The 26,986-nt window shown below is 56.6% G+C and overlaps 1 protein-coding gene across 20 annotated transcripts in view; it reads left to right on the top strand.

Annotated features, from left to right (window-relative positions):
* Positions 1-26,986, top strand: part of DGKZ (diacylglycerol kinase zeta) — a 41,804-nt gene that overhangs the window by 6,189 nt on the left and 8,629 nt on the right. For 4 of the 20 annotated variants that reach the window (XM_057552258.1, XM_057552259.1, XM_057552260.1 and 1 more), the window contains exons 1-7: positions 5,050-5,451; positions 22,549-23,304; positions 23,600-23,708; positions 24,004-24,099; positions 24,420-24,497; positions 25,708-25,764; positions 26,168-26,236. In XM_057552258.1, the coding sequence (XP_057408241.1) occupies positions 5,291-5,451; positions 22,549-23,304; positions 23,600-23,708; positions 24,004-24,099; positions 24,420-24,497; positions 25,708-25,764; positions 26,168-26,236 (1,326 nt within the window). In that variant the 5' untranslated portion in view covers positions 5,050-5,290. The other 16 variants (XM_057552263.1, XM_057552261.1, XM_057552254.1 and 13 more) reach the window with 15 other exon arrangements.

Here is a 26,986-nt window from a genome sequence, read left to right as displayed (position 1 = left end):
TCTGGAGCAGCATTCGACACTTAAGTAGGTATTGATATTTATAAAATATTGGTCATATGAATGAATGAGTGAGTGAAAACCTGGAGATCAGGGAAGGAGATTCAAGTGAAACTGTCAGAGCTAGACAAGATCTTAGAAATCATCTGATCCAACCCAGAGATGTTAAGTGATTTGCCCAGCATCACACAGCAAGGGCTGGGGTTTGAACCAACTCTTTCCACCTTCCCACTTTTGCTCTTGGGGCTGGGGTTTTGAAAGATGGAGATTTTTGATTGGCCAAGCTTTATGGGCAGACAGGGCAAGGAGAGCAGCATAAGCAGAATGAAATGGCAGGGGTGAGGGCAGCATGTTAAAAGAAGTGTGAAGAAAGAGGGAAGAAATGTTTACTGAGTACTTACTGTGAGGCAGGCACCAGCATGGTGTGAGCTGAGAGAAAATCTCTGCAGGGAAAGCTTGGACGAAGAGGCAAAAAAGAAAGGAACCAGAACACAAGGAGTCTTGAAGGTCAGGCCAAGGAGGTTGGCTTGGCTGGTTTTGAGAGCAGTGGCTGTCCAGATGGTGGGTTAAGTGTTTGGTGCCCTGGTACATTTCTTTTCCCCAGCTCCCACTTGCTCATCCAGGCCACAGAAAGTAGAACACATCACCCTCTGGGGCCTCAAAAAAGCCCAGAATAATTTTCTTACCCAGATTCCTCTTCCTGTGTGTATCTGGGTGGATTCTGAGGGGTCCCCAGCTCCCCAGTGCTGGCACACGTTGTCCTAGGAACTGCCGAGGGCATCCTCCCCAGCCCTGTGCACCTGTCCCTTCCAGGCTTGTCCTCCCCACCCCACCTGCAAAGTACTGACAGCTTAAGTGAGTACAAGCCCAAGGGGACCGTGGTCCCACAGCTAGGACTGCTCTGCCTCTCAGAGCCTCCAGCCTGCCCAGCTTCCCCTCCAGGCGTCACATTTCCTGCTCTCTGCTACTCCAGGGCTGCCAGAAGCCTCAGACTGAAAACAAGCCCAGCCCCATTTCCTCTGTTTAACTGTTCAAGCTACTTGCAGAATCCCTGGGAGAGGAGGACAGGGCCCTGTAACAGCCTCCTTCTAGAATAGACCTTGGCCTGGCTGGCAGAGTCTCTGCTGGGCCACAGCACACAGGACCTGCCTTGAGGCAGGGTGATGGGCTGGGGGGCAGAGCCACTGGGAAAGGGGGTGCCAAGCTTCAGCGGCATCACCTGGCTATGTCCCCAATCCTAGAGGGGCAATAGGATGTCTTATTTACGGGCACAGACTCTGGGGTGAAATTCTTATTTCTACCACTTACAGGCTGGGTAACCTTGGACAAATGAGCTTAGCTGCTCTGTGCCTCAGTTTCTCCATCTGTAAAAGGAGAAAAATAACAAGATCTATGTCATAGGATTGTCACAAGAATTCAAAGGTTTCTGGCACAGAAATGTCCAAGAAATATTAGCTATTTTTTATTATTACCAAGTATTAATTAGTCATGACATAGCATGATTTATTAAGCAAATAGTTATTGAGAAATATTATGTTCCAATCATCAGGGACACAAAGGTGATTACAGCACCAGATGGAGGTTTCTAAGGGCTGGGATGGCATTGTGTACATTCCTGTGTCTGCAGGTTCTGTAGCGTAAACGTTTATTGAACTGAACTGAACTGACACCCTTTCTGTCCTCGAGAAATTTACAATCTTTCTGGGGTAACAAACACATACAGAGCTAAAGAACTAATTATAGAGCAGCATGATTAAAGAGTGCTTAAGGAAGGTATGATTTCCATCCCAGAGCCAACCCTAATAATAAAGAGCGAGTGTATGCCTTACTATTTATTTACCAAATCCTCACGATGGCCTCAAAGTCCACCCGGTGTGGCCTTTTTGCTATTCTTTAGACACATCAAGTACATTCCTACTCAAAGGGCCTTTGCTCTTACTGTTCCTTCCACCTGGACTGCTGTTCTCCCAGATTGTCACATAATTTGCTCTCTCAATTCATTCGGGGCTGTTCTCACATGTCACTTCAGGAGGCCTTCCCCAGTCTCCCTAACCTAAGTAACATCGCCGTCATCATCCTCTTCCCCCTTCGCCTTGGCTTTATTTTTCTCTATAGCTCATCTCATCTCATTACCGGACATTATTTCATATATTATTTGTTTAGAGTAGAATCTAAGCAACATAATGTTAGAGCGCTGGTTCCTTGCACACTGCTATCTAGTCTGATACAGTGCCTGATGCACAGATAGAAGGCACTCAATAAATATTTATTGAATGAATTCATTTGTAAACCCTTTCGCTTCTCATTTAATCCTCCTAAAACTCCACAAGCTCAGTTATTACTATTGCCCCCTTCCATGTTACAGATGAGAAAACTGAGGCTCAGAAAGGCTCCTTGACACACATATTCACCAGTTTATCTGTTTATAGCCTACCTTATTCCAAAAAGGATTTCAGGTGACCTGGAGAGGTAAACCTCTCTGACCTGATCCAGGGTGCACAGCTGGTAAGTGGCAGAAACAGGACGTGCGCCCACATCTTCTAGCTCCATTCTGGTTACTCTCTCCACTCCGCCACTGTCCGTGTGTTAGACGGTGTGGGGCTCACAGAGCTGAGAGGAGAGAGAGCTGTGTGTGGGCTGGGCACGGTCCCAGTGCACCCAGAGGTTGTGAGGAAGCAGGAGACCTCAGCAGGACCAACAGGTGAAGATTGGAGCAGTTAGGTGGAGAGGAAGGTCAGACTGGGGCCCAGGTTCAGATTCCAGCCTGGGCAGGCCTGCTGGCTGCCTGGCAGCCTCTGACTTGGTGCTGTCTTCTGGCTGCCGGGCTGGGCTTGTCCTCACCTGCCTCTTGCCTTCCGGGGCAGCTCCTCTTCCCAGCCAGCCTCCTGCCCTGGCCAGCGGAAGGCGCCTATGAGGCCTATGGTCCTCGACGGGGCAGCCGGCCGGCCTCTCGCAGGGCCCCCTGGTCAGGAAGTGCCGAAAGAGGAAGAGAGTCGCCGGGCAGGATGAGCACACTGGGGGCCGGCCGCAGTACCGGGGGAGGCTGCGATGAGGCTGCAGCTCTGGGCCCCGCGGAGGTTCTGGAGACAGAAGAAGGAGAGCGGCCCGGGGCACTGAGGCAGATGTGGCGCTACCGCTCCTGGGACGTGCCACAGATCCCAGCTGAGGCCCCCCGGTCACAGTAGGTACTTGGGTGGCCAGAGAATGGGCACAGGGACCTCTGGCCCTCAATCCCTCCATGAGTCTTTTATCTGGGGTTGGGGGGTGACAGAAGTGGGGCTACGCCCCTCCCTGTGTCCAGTGGCTCTGCAGAGGCACAGAAAAGGGCAAAGGGGTTCTTGGCAGGGTGAGAGGAGCCCTGATGTTTGAATTGCTGGGGGCAGTGTGGTGGGGCCTGAGCTTGCAGAAGGCTAAGAGTCGAGGGAACTAACCGCGGGGGGGGTCTGGGCAGAGAAGTCCCCACAGGAGTGTGGCATTGGGTGCCTTGTGCAGACTCAGTGGGGTCTTCAGTAGCCTCTGGTCTCCTCCCTCAGAGCTTGGTGTCAGAAACATTGGGAAACTTTCCCAGAGGGACCCACACACCCCAGGAAGACCGTGTCCAGCCCACTTGCAGATTTCACTACCACCCTGGCACCTGCAGCTGGTGGGAGGGCTGGTGCCCCATTCCCCTGGTCTCTAGGCCCAGAGGAAACTTGAAGGAAGCTGGGAGAAGGTTCTGAGCTTCTGGATGCTGGCAATTTTTTAAAACGGCAGGCTTGCCCACATGTCACAGCTCCCAGCACTGGCTATGTGTGGCAGGCTGAGGCTGGAAAAGGGGCTGCCAGAACCCCAGAGAGGGTGAAAGTGAAGTGACACAGGATATGGCTTTGCAGAGAGGAGCGCTAACAGGAACAGCAGGCAGCTGATATGGGCATCAGGGTGGCAGGGTTTGGAGGGAGAAGACCATACTCTACAGCTTCCTGGCCTCCTATTGTCAGCCCTGCAGGGGCTATCAGAAGCTGCCCCCAAGCTGCTGATTCCCAAGCATGTGTACTGTCTGTGCCACCACAGGCGACTGCTTTGGTTCCACTTGCTGTCCTCCTCTCTTGAGGGGGACAACCTTTGCTGCCCATGGGGGTGTGTTTGTGTGTGGCTGCGAGGTATATTTCTGGGTGGGTGAGGTATATGTAAGAGGGATATGGCAACATGTAGCCGTTGTCCTGGGTTATATTTGGGTATAGGAGAAAGACGTATATGTTCACTGAGGGCATGGATGTTGGGGAATGAGAGTGTGGTCCTTGCTTCTGTGTATGTATTTATGAGTATGTAAGAGGTGTGCAGGTGATTCCTGTAGTGTAAGAGATTTACAGGTTCTGTTGGATATTGTGTTGGGAAAGTGCTATGTGTTAGGAGTGTGAAAGGATTAGAAACAGCTTTGGATTTAGAAAGATGAATTTGAATGAGAAACGTGTTGTTGGTGTGTGTGAGGGTCACTAAGTGACTTTGGTCCTGGTATACATTTCTGAGTGTGAGAGGCTGGTGTGGGAAGTGTTAGTTTGTGTAATGAGTGAGCATAATTGTGTGTGAGAGGCGTGTCTATTCTGTGCTTATGGGGAGCAATTGTGTGACTTTTGTTCCCGAGGGCGTGATTTGGGAGAGCGAAGCGGGTAGGGGTGGAGATTGTATGAGTGGCTGTGACGGGCACAGGGTGTGCGAGAGAGGTGTCTATTCCTTGTAGATGTGGGAGGGGAGGTGGTGATAGCCACCCTCGCGAGTGTTCACTTGTGAGTATGTAGGTTGTTTGGTGCGGGGAGACAGGGCTAACAGGAAGAAAAAAAAGGTTGTGTGTGCCTGCGTGCGCGCAGGGCGGCTGTGTCGGGCTGGAGAGTCTATTCTCATCCGGGAGGCGGACCAGCTGGGGTTGTGGGCGGGGCTCAGTTGCCCCGCCCCCTCTAGACCCCCGCCCCCTCTGGCGGCCCAGGCGGGTTGCGGCTCGGCCGGCGGCCGGCAGAGGGCGCGGCGGGCCGGTGCCACCGCGTAGCCGAGGGGGCGTGCTCGGCGGCGGGCAGGCAGAGGCCCGGCCAGCTATGCGGGGTCCTGCGGCCGCAGCTGGCGGCACTTCCTGGAGCGGCGGCGGCGGCGGCTGCTTCCCCAGCACCTGGGCGTGGAGTGCGGGGGCGCGCGGCGCGGGGCGGGCGGAGGGAGCGCGCGCCATGGCCGCGGCGGGCGGCGAGGAGCCGGCGTGCTAAGCCCCGGCCGCCGGCCCGGCATGGGCGTCTTCCGCGGGCCCGCCGCCGGCCGGGGCTAGGGCCGGATGGAGCCGCGGGACGGCAGCCCCGAGGCCCGGAGCAGCGACTCCGAGTCGGCCTCCGCCTCGTCCAGCGGCTGCGAGCGCGACGCCGGTCCCGAGCCGGACAAGGCGCCCCGGCGTCTCAGCAAGCGGCGTTTCCCAGGGCTGCGTCTCTTCGGGCACAGGTGAGCGCGGCGGCGGCGGCGGGAGGCATCCCTCGGCCACCTGGTACTGACACCGAGCGGGGTGTCCCCGGGCACCGGCGATCCGGGCTGTCTTGGCGTTGGCTCTGCGTGGGGGTCATCCCCCAGCATCCGGGCACTGGCACCGAGAGGGGGTCATTCCCTGGCACCGGCAGCTTAGCGCGCCTCCTCTGTGGTACCGAGGCAGGGGCGGTTTTCAACTCTCCAGCAGGGAGACAGAATCACCTAACCCCCTGGCACCAGCAGGTAGGGCCCCCATGACTGGTCACGATCCCCTTCTTGGCACTGATGGAACAGGGCCCCCTCTGAGCCTCCTGGCCCCAGGGAGGTGGGCGGTCACGTCGCCACTCTGGTCCTCGGTGTGGCCGCGTTGCCTACCACCACTGCGTGACCTCCGCAGAACATGGCCTCGTTGATACTACTGTGACGACCCATGCCTGTCCCGGAGCACTGGTCACAGACTTAATCGCTCAGCATTTTCAGCTTCTCCTTGGGCTTGGGGGTTCCTGGCCACCTGTTTTACACTGCTCTTAATTAGCAGGGAGACCTCAACCTCTGCTCTGCTAGGCAGTAGGCATATCTCCCCCTACCCCCGTCTAGCCCTGCTGGGAAAGGGATGGGGTGCTGACTCTTCAAGCTCTATCTTGGCCTCTCCCCCAGCACACCAAATGTCACTGTCTTGTGCCTGTGACAGGGCTTTGACCAGGACTCTGGTGAGGAACTGTGGGGAGGGTGTGGAAAGATTGAGTGCAGGCAACCCGTGGCATGTGTGCTGGTGTCGGCTGGGAGCTGCTTCCTGCCAGTGCAGCTCTGGTGGAAGTTGAGGGGAGATGGAGCCTCATGAGGACTCCACCTGGCTCCCTGGGCTTCTCCCTGACTTACCCTGTCCTTCTGCAGTGGCCACGGAGCTTGCAGCCAATCAGCTCAGGACCCCAGAGCCAACTCAGACTGGACTCTGACCACTTGGAGTCTGCCCAGGGCCTCCCTCTCACTTTTCTTCAGTTGTCCAGGCTTCATGGCAATTGGCCCCCCGAGCTTTGCCCTGTCCCTTCCCAGGGTTGACCTTACCCACCAATAACATGGGTAGTTTTTTTCTGTACAAGTTGGCATCCCTGTAATGCTGACCTGTGCCCTCTGCCTGCCCTCCCCTAAGCAGGGCCCTGCTCTTTGTGCCTGCACTGTGTTGCCGTGCACAAAGATCTGGATCCTCACACTGGCAGATGGAGCTCTGTAGGCCCTTGTGAAACCAGGCAGGCTTCAATGCCACATAAAACGGGGCAGGGAACAAAGCTTCTCGTACCTCTGTTTTGTCACCCACAGCCCTGCATGCCGGAGCAGTTTACACCCAGCTCTGCAGGATGTAGCCTCCAGTGTTCACAGGCTTGTGAGGGGGAGGGAGGGGCTCCGCCAGAGGCTTCCTGTCCCTGCCCACAGGGTACCAAGTGTTGAGCTCTTCTGACCTCTGGCTGTTGCCCCTTGTGAAGGGCACAGGTTTGTGCATGTAGCAATGAACCTCAGGCACATTCAGGAGGAAGGATAAGAAGTAAGAGAACAGCAAGTACCTTTACATAATTCTCTAAAATAATCAGGACAGATGTTATTTCTCCATTTTTATAGACGAGAAGAACACAGGCTCAAAGAGATGAGTAGTTTGCCCAGAGTCACGTAGCAAGTAAGAGGCAGAGATAGAGTTTGAACTCTAGTCTGATTCCAAAACCCACATCCTTTTCTCTATACCAGGTTCCCAAACAGAACATCACAGTGACCTCGGGTGCTTTAGGAACCACAGATTCCTAGATCTTGCCCTTGGCATGTCTGACTCATCAGGTCTGGAGATGGGGCTGGGCATCTTTTTTTTTTTTAATTTATTTTTGGCTGCGTTGGGTCTTCGTTGCTGCACGCAGGCTTTCTCTAGTTGCGGCGAGCTGGAGCTACTCTTCTTTGCAGTGCGCAGGCTTCTCATTGCGGTGGCTTCTCTTGTTGCGGAGCACAGGCTCTAGGCACGCGGGCTTCAGTAGTTGTGGCACGTGGGCTCAGTAGTTGTGGCTCGCGGGCTCTAGAGCTCAGGCTCGGTAGTTGTGGCGCACGGGCTTAGTTGCTCCGCAGCATGTGGGATCTTCCCTGACCAGGGCTCGAACCCATGTCCCCTGCATTGGCAGGCAGATTCTTAACTGCTGCGCCACCAGGAAAGCCCCCTTTTTTTTTTTTTAATTATTTTATTTTTGGCTGCGTTGGGTCTTCGTTGCTGCGCATGGGCTTTCTCTAGTTACGCCGAGCGGGGGCTACTCTTCGTTGCAGTGCGCAGGCTTCTCATTGTGGTGGCTTTTCTTGTGGCGGAGCATGGGCTCTAGGCGCACAGGCCTCAGTAGCTTTGGCTCTCAGGCTCAGTAGTTGTGGCTTGCAGGCTCTAGAGCACAGGCTCAGTAGTTGTGGTGCACTGGCTTAGTTGCTCCGCGGCATGTGGGATCTTCCCAGACCAGGGCTCGAACCCATGTCCCCTGCACTGGCAGGCAGATTCTTAACCACTGTGCCACCAGGGAAGTCCCGGGGCTGGGCATTTTATAAAGCTTCCCAAGTGTTTTTAAGGTGCTACCAAGTTTGAGAACCACAGTATTACATTCACTCTGGGGATGGTAGGTGATCTGACAGGATGCCTTAATGAGAAGAAAATCAAACAGCACCTCCGGAAGTGTGTAAGGAGTCTCCCCTGCATAGTTGCATTGTGCTGGGGCATTGGGGCACACAGAAATGAATGCATTTGGAAAACCCAGTAGAGTCAGGGAGAGGGCAGTGGGGTAAAGACTTCCCCCTGACAAGCCTGCGCGTTTGGAGAATCAGATGTCCACGGGGCTGACCTGCCTCCCCTTGCTTTGACTGGAGGCCGGGGGGACAGATATTTGGAATAGTGCACCACCTTGGCACCGTCCCTTTAACGCTGTTTACTTGGTCCTGCCACCTTTGCGGGTTGCCAATCTCAAAACTCCCCAGTGCCCCAGCTGAACCTAGCCCTCCGTCTTTCCCCAGGCTCCAAGCTCATTCTCAGCCCGGCTCTTGCTGCTCATTGGGCATCCACCCTCTGAATTACCCCCTTCCTGCTCCCCTCCCCTTCTCCCCACCACCCCCCCCCCCCAACACGCCATACACACTTCAGGCCTTGGGGCTGAGGGACCTGCAAGGCGAACAGACAGTGGCTGGAAGGGAAGATAACAAATAGGTTGGTGCTGGCTGCGGAAGCTGTATTGAGACTTCTGCATTTGGATCTTGGCTCAATGGTAGAGTTCTAGAATCGACTAGCACTCTCTGCTGTGGGCTTGGGAGGTATAGTGATGGTACATGGGCCACATGTTTGCCATCCCTGGTCTGGTAGAACGGTCTGTGAATGGCAGCCTCTTTGGCATCTTCCTTAAAGAGGCTTTTTCTTAAAGCCCACTGCAGCCTCCCACATCTGGTTCACCCTCTGGACTCTGGGGAGCAGTTTGCCATCTCCCCTTTTTCATTTCGCCCAGGAAGGCACACGGCTGAGCCGTGCTCCTCCCCAGCTCCATTCCACCTCGCCTGTCCTTGCTGGGAAGCATCAGCCACTCCCACATGAAGAGGTATAGGTTCTGCTCTCCCCAGGGCATCTGGGTTTTCCTCTGTCCTTACCATTCAGATTCTATTGGCCTTGAGGGGTGGTCAGTCAGAAGTGAGAGGGAAGTTGACTCTGCCTCCTCCTCCTCCTCTTCCAGGGCCCACCTGGAGAGGACCCCCTCATCCTCTGGCCCTGTCTGAGCAGCCTGAGCCGGGCAGGTCACGCAGCTTGTGGATTAACTGCTTTTGCACCCCAGGGGGCATCAGAAATTACCTGGCACTTCACACATCTAGACGGAAGGCACCTCAGCCTGCAGAGCCCCTGGGAGCCTGAGCGTTGGCTCTGCCACCTCTGCCATTCATTAGTGCTTAAAGTCATTCATTCCTAGAGGGCAGAAAACGCACCTGTGGGACAGGTTTGAGACAGTAGGTCCCATTTAGAGGTGATGCCACGTGGGGCCAGATGAGCGTGGTCCTGAAGTCCAGGATGGCGGAGCGTGCCCGCCGGGCAGCCTGAGCAGAAGCAGCGCCGGTTTGGGTTGATTTTGCAGTGATCGGGAAGGGGCGTGTTGAGGGTTGCCTCACGTTCAGACACAAGAATCTGGGCTGCGGTGCCAGGATGTCTGGGAGCAAAAGTGCCTCTCTGAGTGGTTTGTCTTGCTCAGGCTAATTCTGGGAGCTGCCCAGGTGGCCAAGGGAGGCAGGTGTAAGCCAGAGTCCCTGGGTTCCCGCAGGTTTGGGAAGAAAAACGGGCCTCGGTGACTGAGCCGTGCATCGGCTCACCTCGCTCTGCCTGTTCCCCACGCGACATCGTGTGCCAGTGTGGAGCCAGCCAGGCCGGGACCTGGGGTGGGAGCCCGCGGTCTTCCCTCTGCTGCCACACACCCGCCAGCGGCTCTGGCTTACAGGCCAGGGGAGGGGGCGGGCAGCTCGTCATATTTTCTCCGTGCCGTCCTCCGAAAATGTCAAGTCTCAGGATGCGGAGCCGCCTGGGACTCTCACTTGGCAAAAGAGAGCACGAGAGTGGGTGTCCTCCCAGGCAAGGACGGAGGAAGGGCTGAGTGACCCTGGGAGAGGGAGAAACAGGCCTGCCTCTGCCGCTTCCTAGAGCCCTCTCCAGAATTCACCAGTCGCCCCCCGAGCAGAGGGGGAGCCAAGTGGGCATGCTGGCCCCGAGACTTGGCCTGTGCTGGTCCCTAGGAGAAGCAGAGGTTGGGTCCCTGTTCCCCAACAAAGGCGAGAGAGCTTCCAGGTCCAGGAGCTGACTGGAAACTTGCCCTGCAGTGTCACTAGAGCGACACAAGGGGGCGACAGCTGCCACGGTGGGGCTGTGACGGGGGAGAGTGCCTTTGCTGCCGTCTGTCCACTTGTACCACAGGCCTGCTGTGGGTGGACCCGCACAGACCCCCGCTGCTGAGCTACCTGATACTCTGGCTGCGGCAGAAGGCGGGCTGGGCGTGAGCTGCCACATCACCTGGCCCGACCCCTCCCCCTCTCTGAAGATTGAGGTCCAGAGCATTGACCTTGACTGGGCTGAGGTCTCACAGCTAACTAAGGGTTATCTGGGACTTCAGTGCCAGTCCCCTAATTCCAGGAGCGTGTCAGTTTGTACCACATCACAGGACCCCAAAGTCTTCCCTGCTTTCTGAGAAATCCTCATCCGGCACCTTCCGACCTGCCCTCCACCTCCCCTCCCCCCTGCCGCCCCCTGAGTAATTCTCTGGGTCGGCACGGGGGGACGGGGCAGCATGGGCAGGAGGGGGCAAGCCCTGCACCTGCATCCAGGCTCACCGTCTCCCCTCACTCCTGGGCAAGACTAGCAGGGTGCACCTCTGGGTGATGCCAGGCGCTCATTTCTTGCCCCCCCTGGACTGCTTCCTCTGTGCTTCATATGTGGGAGCCCCTGATGCCCTTAGGATATCGTCCTCACATAGGGCTGCCGTGTGGCTTCCCACCCCACGGTTCTCAGCACCGGGCCTGCCTGGCACTCCAGTCACAGGTGGGAGTCTTGGAAGGCAGTTTCAGGTGGAAGAGGGCAGGCCAGAGCAGTGACCAGAGGCCCTTGAGGAGCTATCATTCTGCCGTCTTTCCTCGTCTGCCCCCTTCCTCAGCTGAGACACCAGAGGCATGGTTAGGTGGTGCAGAGCAGGTCTGATGAGACCGAGGGCTCTGTGGCCCAGGTAGAGGCAGGAGAGGCTGAGGAGATGAGCACTCCCACCTGCCAGCCCTCTGACACTCATCCGGACGCAGGGGACGTGCCAGCTCATCCTCCTCTGGCCATTAACGGTTGCCAGAAGCTTGTAAATCCATCAATTTCATGTAATCCTCTGAACAACCTTGTAGTTGATTTTATTCCCATTTTACAGATGAGACACCAAGGCTCAGCGAGGTCAGGGGCCTGGCCCAGGATCATGCAGCTTACGCTGGAGCCCAAACCCAAGTATCTTTTCATAACACCAGGCTGCCCTACTTACTAGCACTCCTTTCTTCTATTCTTTTATTTTCCCATCACCAAACTGGTAGAGCCTAAGAAGGGGTTTAAGTGCTTGAACCCCTTGAAATTGAGAGATCTTTGTCTTGTGTGGGAGTAGAGTGAGGCCCTTGAAATGATCTGTGCCCCAACCCCAAGGGAGAACTGCCACCAGGATCCTAGCCTCAGGCGGAGCAAGGCTGAGCGGTGGCGGGGTTGGGGGGGGGAAGACCCTTGGGTAGGGAGACTCGGGTTGTAAGGAGGATGTCATGTGGTTCCCTGGCTGGATCTGGAGTGGAGGAGCAAGTCTGGGACCTTTCATCTTGCTTTCAAAGTGCAGGGAGCAGACGACTCAAGGGACGTGTTCATAGGAGCTCCAGATATCACCCTGGAGTCAATGGGTGGCCTGTGGCCTGGGGAGAGGTGTTAAGGAGGAGAGCACAGCGCACCAGGCCTCACGGTGAGAGGTCTGAAGAGAGAGGGAGGGCCCCCGAGCTCTCTCCCTCCACTGTAGAGACCTCCCCGCCGCTTGCACCTGGCCTAGCGCCAGTTCAGAGCTCCCACATAGAGGCCTCTCCCCTGCCAGGGCTGAACCAAAATAGCTGTCTAGGAGCCTGGGCCTGCACCACCCACGCCGCAGCATCTCGCGGGTTAGCAGCTTGCCTGTCTCTCCGCCCCGCTTCCCCAGCTTGCTGACATTTTACTGGGGCGGGGGTGGTTGTGAAAGGGGGCCCTAGCCCACGCGGACACCCCACTGACGCAACCTGTCAGCCACTTGCCCTCCTCCGAAAGGCATCCTTTCGGGTGAGACCTTCCTTCCGGCTCCACAGATATGGGGTTCCTACCAGGAGACAGTGTAAGGAATACTTGGGGCTCCATGCCACTGCTGAAATCCACCCATGGAAGACCCAGGGCAACCCCCGGAAGCTGTTCTCCCTCTGGGGGCCTTTTTTTTTTTTTTAATACTTAAAAATCTTTTGAAAAGCATTAAGTATTTGCCATGAGGAAAGTATACAGAGTAACGTTAACACCTACCACTTAGCTTGGTCAGATCTTACCATTATGCCATATTTGCCTTAGACAGAGACGGAGGCCTCCTGTCTCCCTCCCCAGAAGAAGCGACAATCCTGATTTGGGTGTTTATATTCTCGTGCCTGTTTTAAGATTTTTTTTTCCTATGTACGTATGCATCCATAGCAACACACAGTACTGTTTTGTATGGCTTTGCCCTTGAGTTAAATGGTGTATTGTACGTACTCTGAATTTAGGTTTTTCCCTCCATGTTGTTTTAGAGATTTAATTGTCTTGAAACATGAGCACTAGTGTGAAGCCATTTTAACTGCCATATACCATTCCTTTTTGTAACTGTTGACGGACATTTAGGTTGTTGGTAGTTTTTTTGCCGTTGCAAGTAATCCTTCAGAGACTGTGCTGGGACACGGCTCCTCGTGTGTTCTGTCCACCAGTGCGTGGTTACAGAGCAGTGTATCTTCAGCTTAGATAGTTGTAGGCAAATTGTGCACCAAAGTGGTTGTCCTAATTTTTAGGCCTCTGGAGTTATTTTTCTGTCTTTAAAGTTTTGGTAAACCGAGGAATGGGTTACCATGAACACCTTCTCTTTCAAGCCTGCAATATCCCATGAGGAAGACAAGGTGGTATTATCCCCATTAATCCGATGAGGAAATTGAGGCCCAGCCAGGGTAAGAGACTCAGCTTGAGGTAGCATAGCCGGTCAGAGGACCTTTGAGTCCAAATCCTCGGAAAGCACCTTTGACCCCTGTGACCTCTCAGGGAGATTGGAGGCACATTTTCTGTCTTCGAGGCAGGAAAAAAAAACCCTGTGTGGAGTGCATGAAGCTTGGGAGGCCGAGTGGGGCCCTGGGGGCTGACAGCTGATTCTAAGAAGATCTTCTAGTAGCTGGAGGAGGGAGCAACTTGGTCAGAAGAGTCAGAGGGGGAGTTAAATTTTGCATGAGGGATAAGGGGGAATGCTGCTCCCGGCAGATGGGGAATGGGAGCCTGCTGCAGACACAGGAGAAGGCAACAAGAGGGACCAGTCACAAGAGAAGAGGGATGTGGGGGCCAGCAGGGGCTTCGTAACGCTCCCAACAAGGTGTTGGGAGACTCAGAGGGAGACATATCGGCATTCCCATCAGGGATCGATTTCACTATGTGCCTCTGAGACACAGGAGCTCAGCCCACACCAGCAATTTGTCCACCCAAGGCTGGCAGGAAGGCCTCCAGAACTGGCCAGCCACTGGGTCACTGCGCTGGCCCAAAGCCCTTTGCTCTCAGCGTGATCCTTGAGGCTGAGCCTGGGCCATTCACTTTTCCCTCCATTCACTCTTCAAACCACATCCAGCACTTCTAGACCCTGGGGATGCAATTACGAGTAACACATGGTCCCAGGGGCGCACGGTCTGGTGGGGGATACCAAGCTGCAAACCAGCGCTGATGGCCCAGAACAACCAAGAGAGGGCCTGAGTGTGGGAGCAGCTAACGCCCGGGAGAGGAGGCTGGGGAGAACTTTCCAGCAGAGCCGATATCTGAGCCAGCTCTGAAAAGATGAGAGGAAAAAGATGAAGGAGCGTTCACTGAGCAGAAGAAGAGATGGTGTTCCAGGCAGAGAGACTGTCAGGTGCCACGCACACAGGCAGGAAGAGGCCCCTGTGCATTGCTTGACAGGAGCATCTAGAGGTAGAGTGAGGGGTTGAGAGCATAGACCCGGAGCAGACTCCTAGGTTGGAATCCCAGCTCTGCCACTTACTAGCTGCGTGATCAGAAGCAAGTTGTTTAATCTCTTTGTGCCTCGGTTTTCTGATGTGTAAAATGGGGATAATACTACTATTACTTTTTATGAAATGAAATGAGTTAGTGTTTGTAAAACACTTAGGACGGTGTCTGGCACAGAGTGAGTTATGTATTTGTCAAGTAAAATGTAAAAAGTATGAAAGCGAGATGGGAGAGGAGGCCGAGAAGCCTGTTGACTGCCAGGCCCAGGTCTTTGCATTCTGTTCCCTGACAGTAGAGAGCCGTTGAAGGATACATGGACACTTAAGGATGAACTCTGGTGGCAGTGGGAGGATGGTTTGGAGGGGAGGCTCTAAAGGCATGAGTCAGTCATTAATTCCACAAACATTTCTCCAGGGCCTACCAGGAGCCAGACCCTGAGACAGGGACTCAGGATAGAAGGAGAGAGAGACTGGGGATGTTTCAGCAAGGAGCTCAGAGCTGGGGTCCTGCCCTGGCCACCCCGCTCCCCGCCCCGGCTTCTGAGGCAGCCACTCCTCTCCCCTCCTTGCCCACATCTTCACCTTGTGACTTCATGTCACCAAACCCTGTTGCCAGGTTTCATAAGGAAAGCCTTGGAGAACGTGGAGTGGGCAGTGGCACCCAGCCCGGAAAGGAGCCTCAGCTGTCACTCTCTGGGTCCTCTGGAGAGGAGTGGAAGGCAACTGCTAAAACAAAGGCTGCTGCCATCCCCCTGTGCCCAGCAAAGAGAAGTAGCCTGGGCCTTGTGGTCAGCCCTCGGGTGCGGTACCCGAGGTGGAGGAAGCCCTTCTCTCCCCCTTACGGCTCTGGTCCCTCCCCGACGGAATTCCCTGTTCCTTCCTCCTCAGCCGATCAGCAGTAAACACTGGACTCACTGCCAGACACCGTGCTGGGCTGCCCAGATGCACTAGATCTGGCCCCTGGCCCCCCAGGAGCTTGTCTGGTGGGTGGGAGGAACGAGGCATATGGACTTGAGAGAATCAGGACTTCCAGGGGTCCCATGGCAGAGGAGCCAGATGGGTGGTGTGGAGTCATCAGTGGGAGTGAGGTACTCTTGGCTGGGGCAGCTGTGAGCAGGTGGGGTTTTGATACGAGGTGAGGAAGGAGGCCGGTATTCCAGGCAGAAGGTCTGCCATGTGCAAGGGCACAGCAGTGAGCTTGGGCTCAGCCAGATTAGGGGGCAGAGAATAAGTTGCGTTGGTTAGCACCAAGGGTTGTATCAAGGCATAGGAAGCTGAGTTAGTGCCACATTGCAGAAGCCACGTTTGCTAGGCTAGAGGATTTAGAATTCATTCTAAATCAGTGGTTCCCAAAGTATGGTCCTGGGGTTGCCCTTGACCCTTTCAGGGGATGGTTGAGGTCAAAACTGTTTTCGTAATAATACTTTCAGAGCTGCCCTAGTTTGTGTCCTTCTCACTGTGTTGATATTTGTACTCATTGTGTAAAAGCAACAGTGGGTAAAACTACTGGAGCCTTGGCACAGACAAAGGCAGTGGCCCCAACATAAACTTGTAGCCATTGTATTCTTCACACTCACAACAACAAAAATGCAGTAAATATATTAATCTTCTAAAGCCTAGATCCTTGAGTACACTTTTTTTAAAAGTTCTGTGTGAAGAAATGTGAAATATACATACGACACTTTTGCTGCAAAACAAACTATGATCATGGCTGTCTTGAAAAAGCACTTTTGTGACTGAGTTGCGAGCCCTACTCGTCACCCTTTTTTTTTTTTTTTTTTAAGGAACACCATTTAAACTTGAAAGAACACCTGAGGAGAGACAGAACTCTTCAGATTTAGATATTTAGCAGACGTTTTCTCAAAAATGAAGTGAGCTTGTCACTTCAAAAACAGTATCAGTATTTGTTGCTATTGATAAAATTTGTTGCTATTGATAAAATTTGAGTGAAAATTAGAATTTCGGAAACTTTGTTCCAGTGTGTGGAGATCTGCCTAACTCAGTAAACCAATATTTTCCAATGACCTATGGTTGATGTTTCAAAATTCAGAATGCAAGACAGACCAGTGAAAAGTTCAGATTCCACGTAGCCACTAACCTTTAAGAAACTACCACTTGTCGTATTTTGGTGTAGTAGCAGAGAATATCCATAATTGCGTGAAAAGGCTATTAAAATATTCCTTCCTTTTCTAACTAATTGTCAGTGTGAGGCAGAAGTTTCTTCATGTACTTCAAGCAAAACAACATATCACAACAGATTGACTGCAGAGGCAGATATTAGAATCTAGCTGTCTTCTATTAAGCGAGACATGAGAAATTTGCAAAAATAAAAACATGCCACCCTTCTCACTACTTTTTTGTTTTAGAAGATACAGTTTATTTTTCATAAAAGTATGTTATTTATATTAACAGTTACTGGGTTTATTGTTTTTCAACAAATGAATAAATAGTATTTTAAATATTTCTCAGTTTTAGTTTCTAATGTGGTCAATGTTAATAGCTATAACCCCCATAAACAAAACCGTTTGGGGAGCTTCAATAATTTTTAAGAGTGTAAGGGGGTCCTGGGACCAGGATGTTTGAGAGCTGCCACTCTAGATCCTAGGGGCTAGGAGTGTTAACGGAGGGGTGGCGTTCTAGGCAGGATGGGTGTGACATGGGCTGGCTTTCTTCTGGATCTGACAGGCCCCCTTGGCAGGGCTGGGAAACCCAGGATCAGGAGGCTCCGCTCAGCCACTTCTGAGCTGTGGGCAGTCACGGGCCTCCATGAGCCTCAGGTGCCCTGGGGGCTCAGCTGGCAGCGAAATGCCACTTGCACAGGGGAATTACAAGCCTCCTGTCCGGCAATGCTTGTGAAAAAGTGCTTAGTAAGTTGTGAAACACTCCATAGATACTTATTTTTGTGGTTATTTTGTCTGAAGCCGGTGCTTAGCCGTCTCAGATGCTTTCCCCAGACCCCGGAAAACCTGTCCAGTGGGTGCGAGAGGGTGTAGGGTGACCCGCCTCTTCCCTCTTCTCCCCCCAACCCTCCCGGAGCTGAGGCAGGGGCTGAGCTGTGCCGGGGGCCGGGTGGAGGGGAGGCTCCTGAGCTGTTGCTCAGCGGCCTCTGGGGACTTCGGGAGGAGAAGCCAGGAGGCAAGGCTCGTGCGCGTGTGTGCGCCCGCCCGCCTCCCGCCCACTGCCGCCTGCTTGCACTGCTGGGAGAGGAAGTGCAGTCGCTTACCGATCGGGTTATTTTCATAACGGCCGTCTCAGGCGTGGGGGAGGAGGGTGGCGAGGGGGAGGGGCAGGCGCGCAGCCACAGCAGCTCACTCCCCAAACTAGGACTTGCTCAGCCGGAGGCCGGCCCGGGGCCCGGAGCTGGAGCCAGAGCCGGGGCTCGCCTGCCCCCCACCCCGGGACCCCAGCCCCCGCCCGCTGGCCCAACTCCTGCCTGCCGCCCTGCCTTCCAGATCAGGTCAAAGGGGCTCGCCTCAACCCTTCCTTGCCTTCTGCTTCCTCCCTCTTGGATCTATCTGGGTGGGCCTGGGGAGGGGTGGACCAGGGTGGGCCCGGGCACCACCATCCCCAGTCGAGGCTCCTGAAGCTGATGGAAAGGGACCGGCAAAGCGTAGGCCGACCGAGCTCCTGTCTGAGCTCCTGTGCCCGAGCCAGGGGAGGACCCTGTTGAGGTAAACATGACTGGCCTGGTCGCCTCCTTTGCCATGCAGCCCTGGCCCACCTCTCCCCCCTGTGCATTCTGGTTTGGTTTGGTTTGGTTTGGTTTGGTTTTGGCAGGATCCTTTTAGTGAACAGAGACCTGGGAACCCTGACACACCAGCCCCGGGCAGGCCCCCTTTCCAGCCGTCCCCGTCTCCTTCCCTCCGACCTCAACCTCAGGGCCGTGGGAGCAAAGCAGCCAGAGGTGGCTTCTGAGCAGCAGACCCTGGGGAAGCAGCTCCAGGCCCCGGCTCTGGGGCTGCTGGAAAGGGGGCCACATTGCACCATTCCCAGCCTGCACCGGGAAGAGGGGTGTGAGGGGCCCGTCCACAGCGTGGAACAGGCACTCTGGCCGAATCCCACAGCGCGGCCTGTGCGAGCACCTCTGGAAGCAGAGGGGTCCCCGGGGGCCAGGCCTGGTGCCAGGGGCAGAGGGCGTTCATCACAGCAGGAGCAGACACCCAGGCGGCTCTGGCTGCCAGGCTCTGTTCCTCAGGGGGTGGGGGTTGGCCGTCCTGGGAACTCCAGCTTTCCCTTCCGGGTTCCCACCCCCACCGTGGGCAGAGACAGACCCCAGGAGGTGGCACTATCCACACGCCCTGGTGTCTGCTATAGGCGTAGGCCCTGCCCTGCCTCTCCTCTCTGCCAGCCGCCGTCAGGTACTTTCTACCGTTATCTCATCCAAACCTCCCTTATGTCAAACCTCCTAAACTAGGTCGTTGCATCCCCATTTTGCAGATAAGAAAATTGAGACTCGGAAAGGTTAGTTGATCAGCCCGGGAAAGCAATGGCAGATATAGGATGCCAGGGCTCACGGGCTTTTCCACTTGAAGCTAACATAGGGTGTGAGACAGTCTGGCTGGGAGGCCAGGGGTCCTGTCCTTCCTAGCCAGTCGCCGATGAAGCTGGGGCACTCGTGTCCGCTCGCCCCCGGCAGCTGCCTTAGCTTGGCCACCTGCAGCCCCACTCGGTGCTGTTCACCAGGGGTGCATGGCCAGCCACCACTGTGCATGTCTCCCCGTAGCATCCTTTGTCCTCCCCAGGCTCCCAGCAGCCAGTTGACGGGGCCCGTGAGTCCTTTCCCACTCTGCCCCTTCGGGTGTGACAGGATTACCCCAGGTCCCCCACCGGGAGGCTGAGGGGCAGCCATTTGTGCTCTGCTGTTGGTGTTAGAGCCCTGTGGGGCTTCCTCCGGTGACCTTTACATGTACCGTGTGGTATGTGGAAGGTGACAGAGCGTGAGGTGACAAGAAGCTGCCGCTCGGAGCTGTGCTGTGGGGAGAAGCTCCACGCCCAAGCAGAGGAAAGGCTGGGACAGGCCTGAGACCAGGCTGGGCTTCTGAGCAGACCCAGGAGAAGCCTCAGCAGAGATAGGAAGTCAGGAGTCAGGCCACTGCTGACCAGAGGACAGAGGTTTCTATGGAGACGGGAGGAACAGGAAGCATGGGGCCTGGGGGGAGGGGGTGTTGGGAGCGTAGAGGAGTGGGTGCCTTAGAGGCGAGCTTGTCATAGGGTGTCAAGTCAGCCAGCTGACTGCCTCCTTGGACCAACAAGGAGACTGAGGCCCGTGAGGGAGGGGCTTTGCACATGGCCACACGAGGCCAGGCTGGCCTAGCCTGCCCCGCCCCCGCTCACACTGACTGCACCGTCAGGCCCCTGAGGAGACCCCGGGGCAGTGTGTGGGCTCGAACGCGGTAGGGGAGCACCTATAAGTCGCCCCCGTGTCATGAGGCGGATGTGCGGGCGACCTCGTCCTCCCGGCGCCTCTTGTCGTGGGTCTGGGGCAGCAGGCAGGGTCCAGCCCTCACTGCCACCCAGCGAGCAACTGCCGCACCTCCCCCCCCTCCCCAGTGACTGTGGCCTTTTGTTTTCTGGGTGAAACTCACATCAGGCGGTGTGTTTGGCTGACTAATCTCCTCTGGGCTGGGCAGCTGTCACAGGGCGGCCTGACCAGGCGGGCAGGGAAAGCTGACACCCTGGGGCAGTGCTGGCAAGCCGGTGCCCCGGGGCAGTGGGCAGCTGGGCCTTTGGGCTCCTCTTCCTGGGTGCAGAGCAGACCCTGCGTCAGGCAGCCCTGAGTTCAGGTCCCAGTCCTGCCGCTGACCAGCCGAGTGATCTTGGAGCATGTTACTGCACCTCGTCAAGCCTGTTTCCTCATCTCTGTAATGGAGCCATCGATCCTGCCTGCCTCAGGAGGTGGTGGTATTGAGGATCAAACGCGATGATAAACGAAGGCACTTAGCCCAGGGCCTGTCGCATAGTAGGTGATGGGTAAATGGGACTGCTACTGTCCTTATTATGGCTCCCTTCCCTCCCCCCCATCCCACCTTAGTCCCAGCTCGTGGCCCATCAGGGAAGACCCTGCTCTCTGCCGCATCTCTGGGGTGTGGGCTTTGGGGTTCAGGTAGAGTCAGGTTCCAGCAGTGGCTCCGCACAGACTAGTTGTGCACTTTGGGGGAGTTACCTCCTCAGTCTCCCACGAGGAACGGGGCATGATACAGTATCTATTCTTTAGGGTGCTGTGTTTATTTATTTAAATTTTATTTATTTATTTATTTATTTTTGGCTGCATCGGGTCTTCGTTGCTGTGCGTGGCTTTCTGTAGTTGTGGCGAGCGGGGGCTACTCTTTGTTGTGGTGCACGAGCTTCTCATTGCGATGGCTTCTCTTGTTGTGGAGCACGGGCTCTAGGCGCGCAGGCTCAGTAGTTGTGGCATGTGGGCTCTAGAGCACAGGCTTAGTAGTTGTGGCGCAGGGGCTTAGTTGCTCCGCGGCATGTGGGATCTTCCCAGACCGGGGCTCGAACCCATGTCTCCTGCATTGGCAGGCGGATTCTTAACCACTGCGCCACCAGGGAAGTCCCTAGGGTGCTGTGGTTTATAAAATGGTACACATGTTTGCAGAGGGCTTAGAACCGTGCCTGTTACAGGTGGGCACTCAGTAAACGTAAGCCGTGATGGCATTGACTTTAGGAGGAAGCCAAGAGCTCTCCTGCCTTTCTCCCTGTCACCTGCAGAGGCTGGCGGACTGTAAGAGGCAGAGAGCCGGAGCTGGGCAGACCCGAGCACTGCTTCCCCAGGCATGGGTGCCTCCATGTCAGTACCTCCACAGCCATCCAGGGCCCTGCCCGACGCTGCCTGCCCGGACCCACAGGGCAGTAGCAAATCAAGGGTGGGGGTGGTGGATGGGAGGAGTAGGCGCTGGACATGCAGCCCAGCCCTGATTCCTCAAACCCATCATCTTCCACCTTTTGTCCAGGGCTCCCACGCTCTCTCAGAGGCCCTCAGCTAGCAGAAGTATCTCTCCTGTCAGCCCCAGGCAGGTGTCCCATGGCCGTGACTCAGACCTCCCTGTGGCTTCCAGGGCCCAGGAGAGTACTTGATGGCAGGACACAGGTGTCCCTGGGAATTCTGGAGGCGTTGCCCCCCTGAAGCATACCAGGCTTCCTGCCCCTCCCACACTGTTAGGGGGAGGTGAGGGCGCAGGTGCTCCCAGCCACCTGTGCAGAAGGGGCAGCAGCGGGTAGGTGAGCTGGCAAAGGAAGCGGAGCCTGTGTTCAGACCAGGTCAAGGGAGGATGGCTTGAGCAAGGGTGGTCCCCGAGGCTCCTGCAGGAGGGAGCTCTGGGTAGCTTAGTGTCTGGAATTCTCAGCGTTTGGGCTTCGAGCATTGGCCCCCAGGTCAAGGTGCAGTTCATGGGCTTCCTCAGCAGCAGAGCTGGAAGGGTTTTCCGACATCATCCAGCACTTTCTCACATGGAATGTCCGTACTGTGCCTCTTCAGAAAGGTAAGACCAGGAAAGTTCTTACTGTCAGCCCCTCAGAGCAAGAGCACACACACACCCAGAGCCCAGAGGCACTCTCTTGGCTCTTGTGGCTTCCCACACAAAGTCCCCCTGGTGGCTTCTCTCCCTGTGCAGCTGCCTCTCCGGTTTTTGGGGGGCCTTACTTAGTTCCCCGGGGCCTTCAATCCCCAAGGCAGACGTCAGATCCTCTCCATTTCTAGTGCCACTGTCAGCCTGACCGCAAGTCAGGGGGTCGTATCAGGACTGCATTTCTCTTCAGAGAGCCTCAGTTTCTTACCATGGCTTGGTTTGTGCCATGTTCCGGAGGGGACACCTAAGCCTAACCTGCCCTGTGTTGGTGGCAAAACAAAGGCCTAAGGAGAGGAAAAGCCTTGTCCTCAGCCCTTCAGTCTGTCTAGGTCGGCTCCAGGCTTCCACCTTCCTTTTTCTTTTCTTTTCCATCAGCTTCAGGCAAGGGACTTGAAGTCCTTTAGGCCAGAGCTTGGTGGATCATGGTGCCTGGACAGGGGAACCCAGATGGGTAGCTGGCAGCCCCTCCTACCCAGTACTCCTGGGGCCGCACAGGGACGGAACTGGGAAGAGCGCTAGTGCGTCCAACAGCGATGAGTGCAGGCTCCCTGCTGGATCCTCTGGCACCCTCAGGCACCCCGTTTACGGAGCTGAGAGGCCACATACGCACCCCCCCCCCCATGCCTCCCAAGTGTCCCTTCTCTGCTCAAAGGGCAGAGGCTGTGACGGGGCTCCCGGCCACAGGACGCGCCACGGCCTGGCCCAGCTCCTGATGCTCCCGGTCTCTACCCAACAGCCACCCGCCTGCCCCTGCCATGGAGACCTTCTTTAGGAGACACTTCCAGCGGAAGGCGTCAGGCCCTGGAGAGGGGCAGAGGCGGCCCGGTGGCGTGGGGCTGCCCACGGGCAAGGCCCGGCGCCGCTCGCCTGCAGGGCAGGCCTCCTCCTCACTGGTCCAGCGGCGCCGCTCCAGCGCACAGCTCCAGGGCTGCCTCCTGGGCTGCGGGGTGGGGGCCCCGCGCTCCAGCCGCCGACGCTCCAGCACTGCGCCCCCCGCCTGCAACCCCCGCTTCACCGTGGATGAGGTGCCCGCCCTGCAGCTGCAGCCTGCCGCTGTTGGGGCCCCGTGTCTGGGCGCACCCCTGCTGTTGGCCGGGCTCGTGGGCATGGATGAGGAGGAGGGGGTCCAGGAGGAGGATGTGACAGTTGCGTCATTGGCCACCCAGCCAGGCACCAAGAGACCGGGGCCATCCCCGCATCGGGGAGCCCTGCCCCTGCTGCCCATTCCCCGCTGGCGCCGGCGCCGGGCCTCCTCCCACCTGCTGCCCGCTGACGTGGTGAAAGACCGCGCCCTCTGGGGCCTGCACGGTTACTACCGGCCCCTCAGCCAGCAGCGGCCCTCAGGCCAGCACCTCAGCCTGGGGGGCCGAAGAGCCTCGGGCACCGCAGCTGGCCCCGGGATGCCTGCCTGCGTGCGCCCGCTGTCCCGCAGACGCCAGGTAGCCCTGCGGCGCAAGTCAGCCGGACCCCAGACCTGGAGTGCCCTGCTTGCGTAGGTATAGCTGCAGCCAGCAGGGCGAGTGGCCTCCGGGGGCTGGCTTGAGGGCCCCCGGCTCGGGAAGAGCTCTGAGCCATGCTCGGAAGCCAGCAGGACTCTGAGGAGGGCTCAGTCTCCTCGGGGATCCTCTCAGAGTCTTGGGCTGCCTTAGGGCATCCTCTGCCCTCCCTGTCGCCGTCCCTGTCTTGACCCGGTGTTGAGGTCACGGTGAGGGCAAAGATCCCAGGTGAGGGGAAGGAAGCAGAGTCGCCGAGTGCTCAGCTAGCCTCAGCTATCTCCTTTTCTGTAGGAAAGCCATCACCAAGTCAGGCCTCCAGCACCTGGCACCCCCTCCTCCTGCTCCCGGGGCCCCGCGCAGTGAGCCTGAGCGGCAGATCCGGAGCACTGTGGACTGGAGCGTGAGTGGCCGGGAGCTGCAAGGGGCAAATGAGGACCAGTCCCCGCCGGGCTCAGGGCCACGGGAGCAGTCGGGTTGGGGGTACTGTGGGCAGCTGTGAGAAGAGCCCGTGGGCCCATGGGGTCAGGGCAGACCTGGCGTGGCCACGTTTGAGCCAAGCCCTAAAGCCAAGGGACAGTGGGGAAAACAGGATGGAGCAAAGTAGATTGTGGCAGCTGGAGCAGGTTTGTATTGGGAGAGGGAGGGTTGGTTGGGCAGGGCAGGGGTGCACTAAGCGTGCTCATCCTGTGGTCTAGGAGTCGGCGACGTATGGGGAGCACATCTGGTTTGAGACCAACGTGTCTGGGGACTTCTGCTATGTTGGAGAGCAGTACTGTGTAGCCAAGATGCTGGTGAGTGAGCTCTGTGCAGCACACTGCCCCCTGGTGGTGGAGCCAGGTCTAGAAGCCTGTAGGCCGGCTCCTGCGGGCCTGACAGGCTGCTGCCCTTCCCGGGGAAGGCGGAAACAAGGCTCTCACCTAAGCGCCCCTGCGGTGGGCTGCCCGAGGATGGTGAGAGGAATGGGGCTGTGTCCTGATGCCAGTGCTGGGGCTTCCCAGTGCACACAGTGGGCAAGCTGTGCTGGGGCAGGTGCGAGGAGTTCTCTGCCTGCCCTGGGGCAGCATCCTGGATGGAGTTACCTGGTGCCTCAGGAGCCCTCTCTTTCCTGCAGCAGAAATCAGTGTCCCGGAGGAAGTGTGCAGCGTGCAAGATTGTGGTGCACACCCCCTGCATTGAACAGCTAGAGAAGGTGAGTGTGGTTGCTCAGGCTCTCCGGCCCCTCCCCTTCGGGTGCTAAAGCCCTCCCAGCGCACACACGTGTGTATCTGTACACGCATCTTCCCGTTACACAAACATCACCTGCCGGGGGTACCCCAGTGTGCGTAGTGGTGAAGAGCCAAGGACCCAGGAGCTGAAACGCCTGCATTTGCATCCTGGCTCCCCTGCTTTATTTGTTACTGTGACCCCACTGCCCAGAGCAAGCCTGGCACAGAGTGGGGCTTGTAGACTGTTACTCAGCCAGACGAAGTGATGAATGATGACCGAGACACCATTTTATCAGTTCCCAAACTAACACTTAGACGGGGCCATGCCTTGCTGAAGCTGTGAAACTCAGCTGTGTCAGGGCCAGTCCTGTGTGGCCCTGAAGCCTGGCTCTGTCCCCTCCACGCTGCCACTGTAAAGACCTTTCCCCAAGGACCACTGTCCACGGTGTGTCTGCAGCTGGGGGCACGTCTGGGCTGCGTGCTTCCAGGGAGGGAGGGAGAAGGAATGCTGGGCGGTTGGGTCCAGGCTGAGGGTGGGAGGGCTGCCATGGCCCATCAGGGCTCCCCAGGCAGCAGAAACCCAGACCAGCATAAGAGAAATCCCGTAGGACTAGGAATGGCATGAACAAGGCTAACGTGGACTGCTTCCCCTACCCCCCAACTCGTAGTGTGAGGTTTCCCTACAATTCTGCTAAGGCTGAAGCAGAGACAGTTAGGAAAAGAGAAACCAGTGTAGCCCCAGGTACTATAGACCCATCACACCACCCCCTAAGGTGAAAATCAAACCAGGATTTCACAAATGAGCTAACAATCTCCAGGGACCAGTCAGCAAGCAAGGACTGGGTTGCCTGCATGTGCCTGAGTTGGGAGTGCTGGAGGGTGAGGAAAGGTATAGGAGGGGTAAGCCTTGGTGCTGTTTTAGCGGGGGAGATGGATACAGAGCTTGCTGTCTCCCTCATCCCAGAACACTGGGCAGAGGAAGGAAAGATTCCTTCTAGCTAGTGCAGAGGAGCGGGGATGCAGGAGGGCTTCTGAGAAGAGGTGTCTCACGTTCTCAGGGCTCCCAGGATGATTGGGGGCTATCCCTGCCTTGCAAGGATGCCTCTGAGTGACACTTTCCTGAAGGGGGTGGCCATATGCCTGACCCCACGAAGGGAGGTTCTGACGTTTTGGTGATCATTTTATGTTTCACAGATAAACTTCCGCTGTAAGCCATCCTTCCGTGAATCAGGCTCCAGGAACGTCCGTGAGGTAAGTGCCCAGGGTAGTTAGGGCCCCGGGTTTCCTGAGTGGACCTCTCTGCAGTGTCTTCAGAGTGTCACCAGGGGCTCAGCTCCTTCTAGGCGGCTCTGGGGCCCAGGGAGGTACAGGGCTGAGGCTCTGAGGGTCTCAAAGGGGAAGGCCTGGCTGGCCCTGCCTGCAGAGTGGGTAGGGCACTGCCTACCTCTTGTGCCTCCCAGTTCCCTCTGTACTTCCTCTGAGCCCCGACCTCCGGGCCACGGGGAGAAGTCTTCAGCCCCTTCTCACTTACACACAGGACTGCAGAGAGCGTCCTGCAGCCCCTGCCCCTCACTGTTGATATATTGAGGGGCACAGGTCACGTTCAAAGCTTCCACCCCTCACTTACTCCAGTGACGCTTCTCTCCTCTGCCAGCCAACCTTTGTGCGGCACCACTGGGTACACAGGCGACGTCAGGATGGCAAGTGTCGGCACTGTGGGAAGGTGAGGCCCTGCCCAAGGAAGTTGGCCAGCCTGCTGCCCCCTGGCCCCAGGCCCTACGGCCCCTGAGACTCGTGTGGCCCGTCCATCACTGACCGTGGTCCCAGGGCTCGCTCTCAGCCTGGCTGCAGTGCCCAGTCAGCTCCAAAACAGCCAGGTCCCTGGGCGGAGCAGGAGAGCAGGGAGGAAAGCCTTCTTCTAGAGCAGTGTCTCTGGACTGCTCTGAAGTCGTGAGTGAGCCCTTTGAGAAGCATATAGACTTTTTCACTCATTAACTCAGCAGATGCATGTTTAGGGCCTGCTGGGTGGCAAGCACCGAGCTGGGTAGCGGGTCCCTGTCCTCCTGGAGGAGGATGCGGCTCCCAGACAGGCTGCAGGGGGCTTCCGGAGCACAGTCCACAGTGGTTGTGGTGTCGTTGACTTATTTATTGTCTGCTGCTTGTCTGCTCCCTCAGTAAGTTCAGGCTCTGAGAGGTCCCTCTTTCCTCCGTCCACTCAGTATCCAGCAGTGTGGGGCACACAGCAGGCCCACGAGGAACGTGTGCGGAATGAACAGGAATGAATGTGATCAGTACTATAAAGAACTTTCAGAGTGCACTGGCGGGCCTGGCGGGCCTGGGTCAGGAAGGAGGGATTGGAATCAGGCAGGAGTTAGCTGTGGACCCTTTTCCAGCAGATCACGCAATTAACTTCAGAGAGTTGTGGGCACCTGGCTCGGCCTCCCTCCCTACCCTAGGGACTCATTTTACAGTT

Source organism: Balaenoptera acutorostrata, chromosome 9 (assembly GCF_949987535.1).
Source record: "Balaenoptera acutorostrata chromosome 9, mBalAcu1.1, whole genome shotgun sequence".
Lineage (NCBI taxonomy): Eukaryota > Metazoa > Chordata > Mammalia > Artiodactyla > Balaenopteridae > Balaenoptera > Balaenoptera acutorostrata.
The sequence above is the reverse complement of the archived record's forward strand: the minus strand, read 5'-3'. Positions and strand labels throughout refer to the sequence as shown.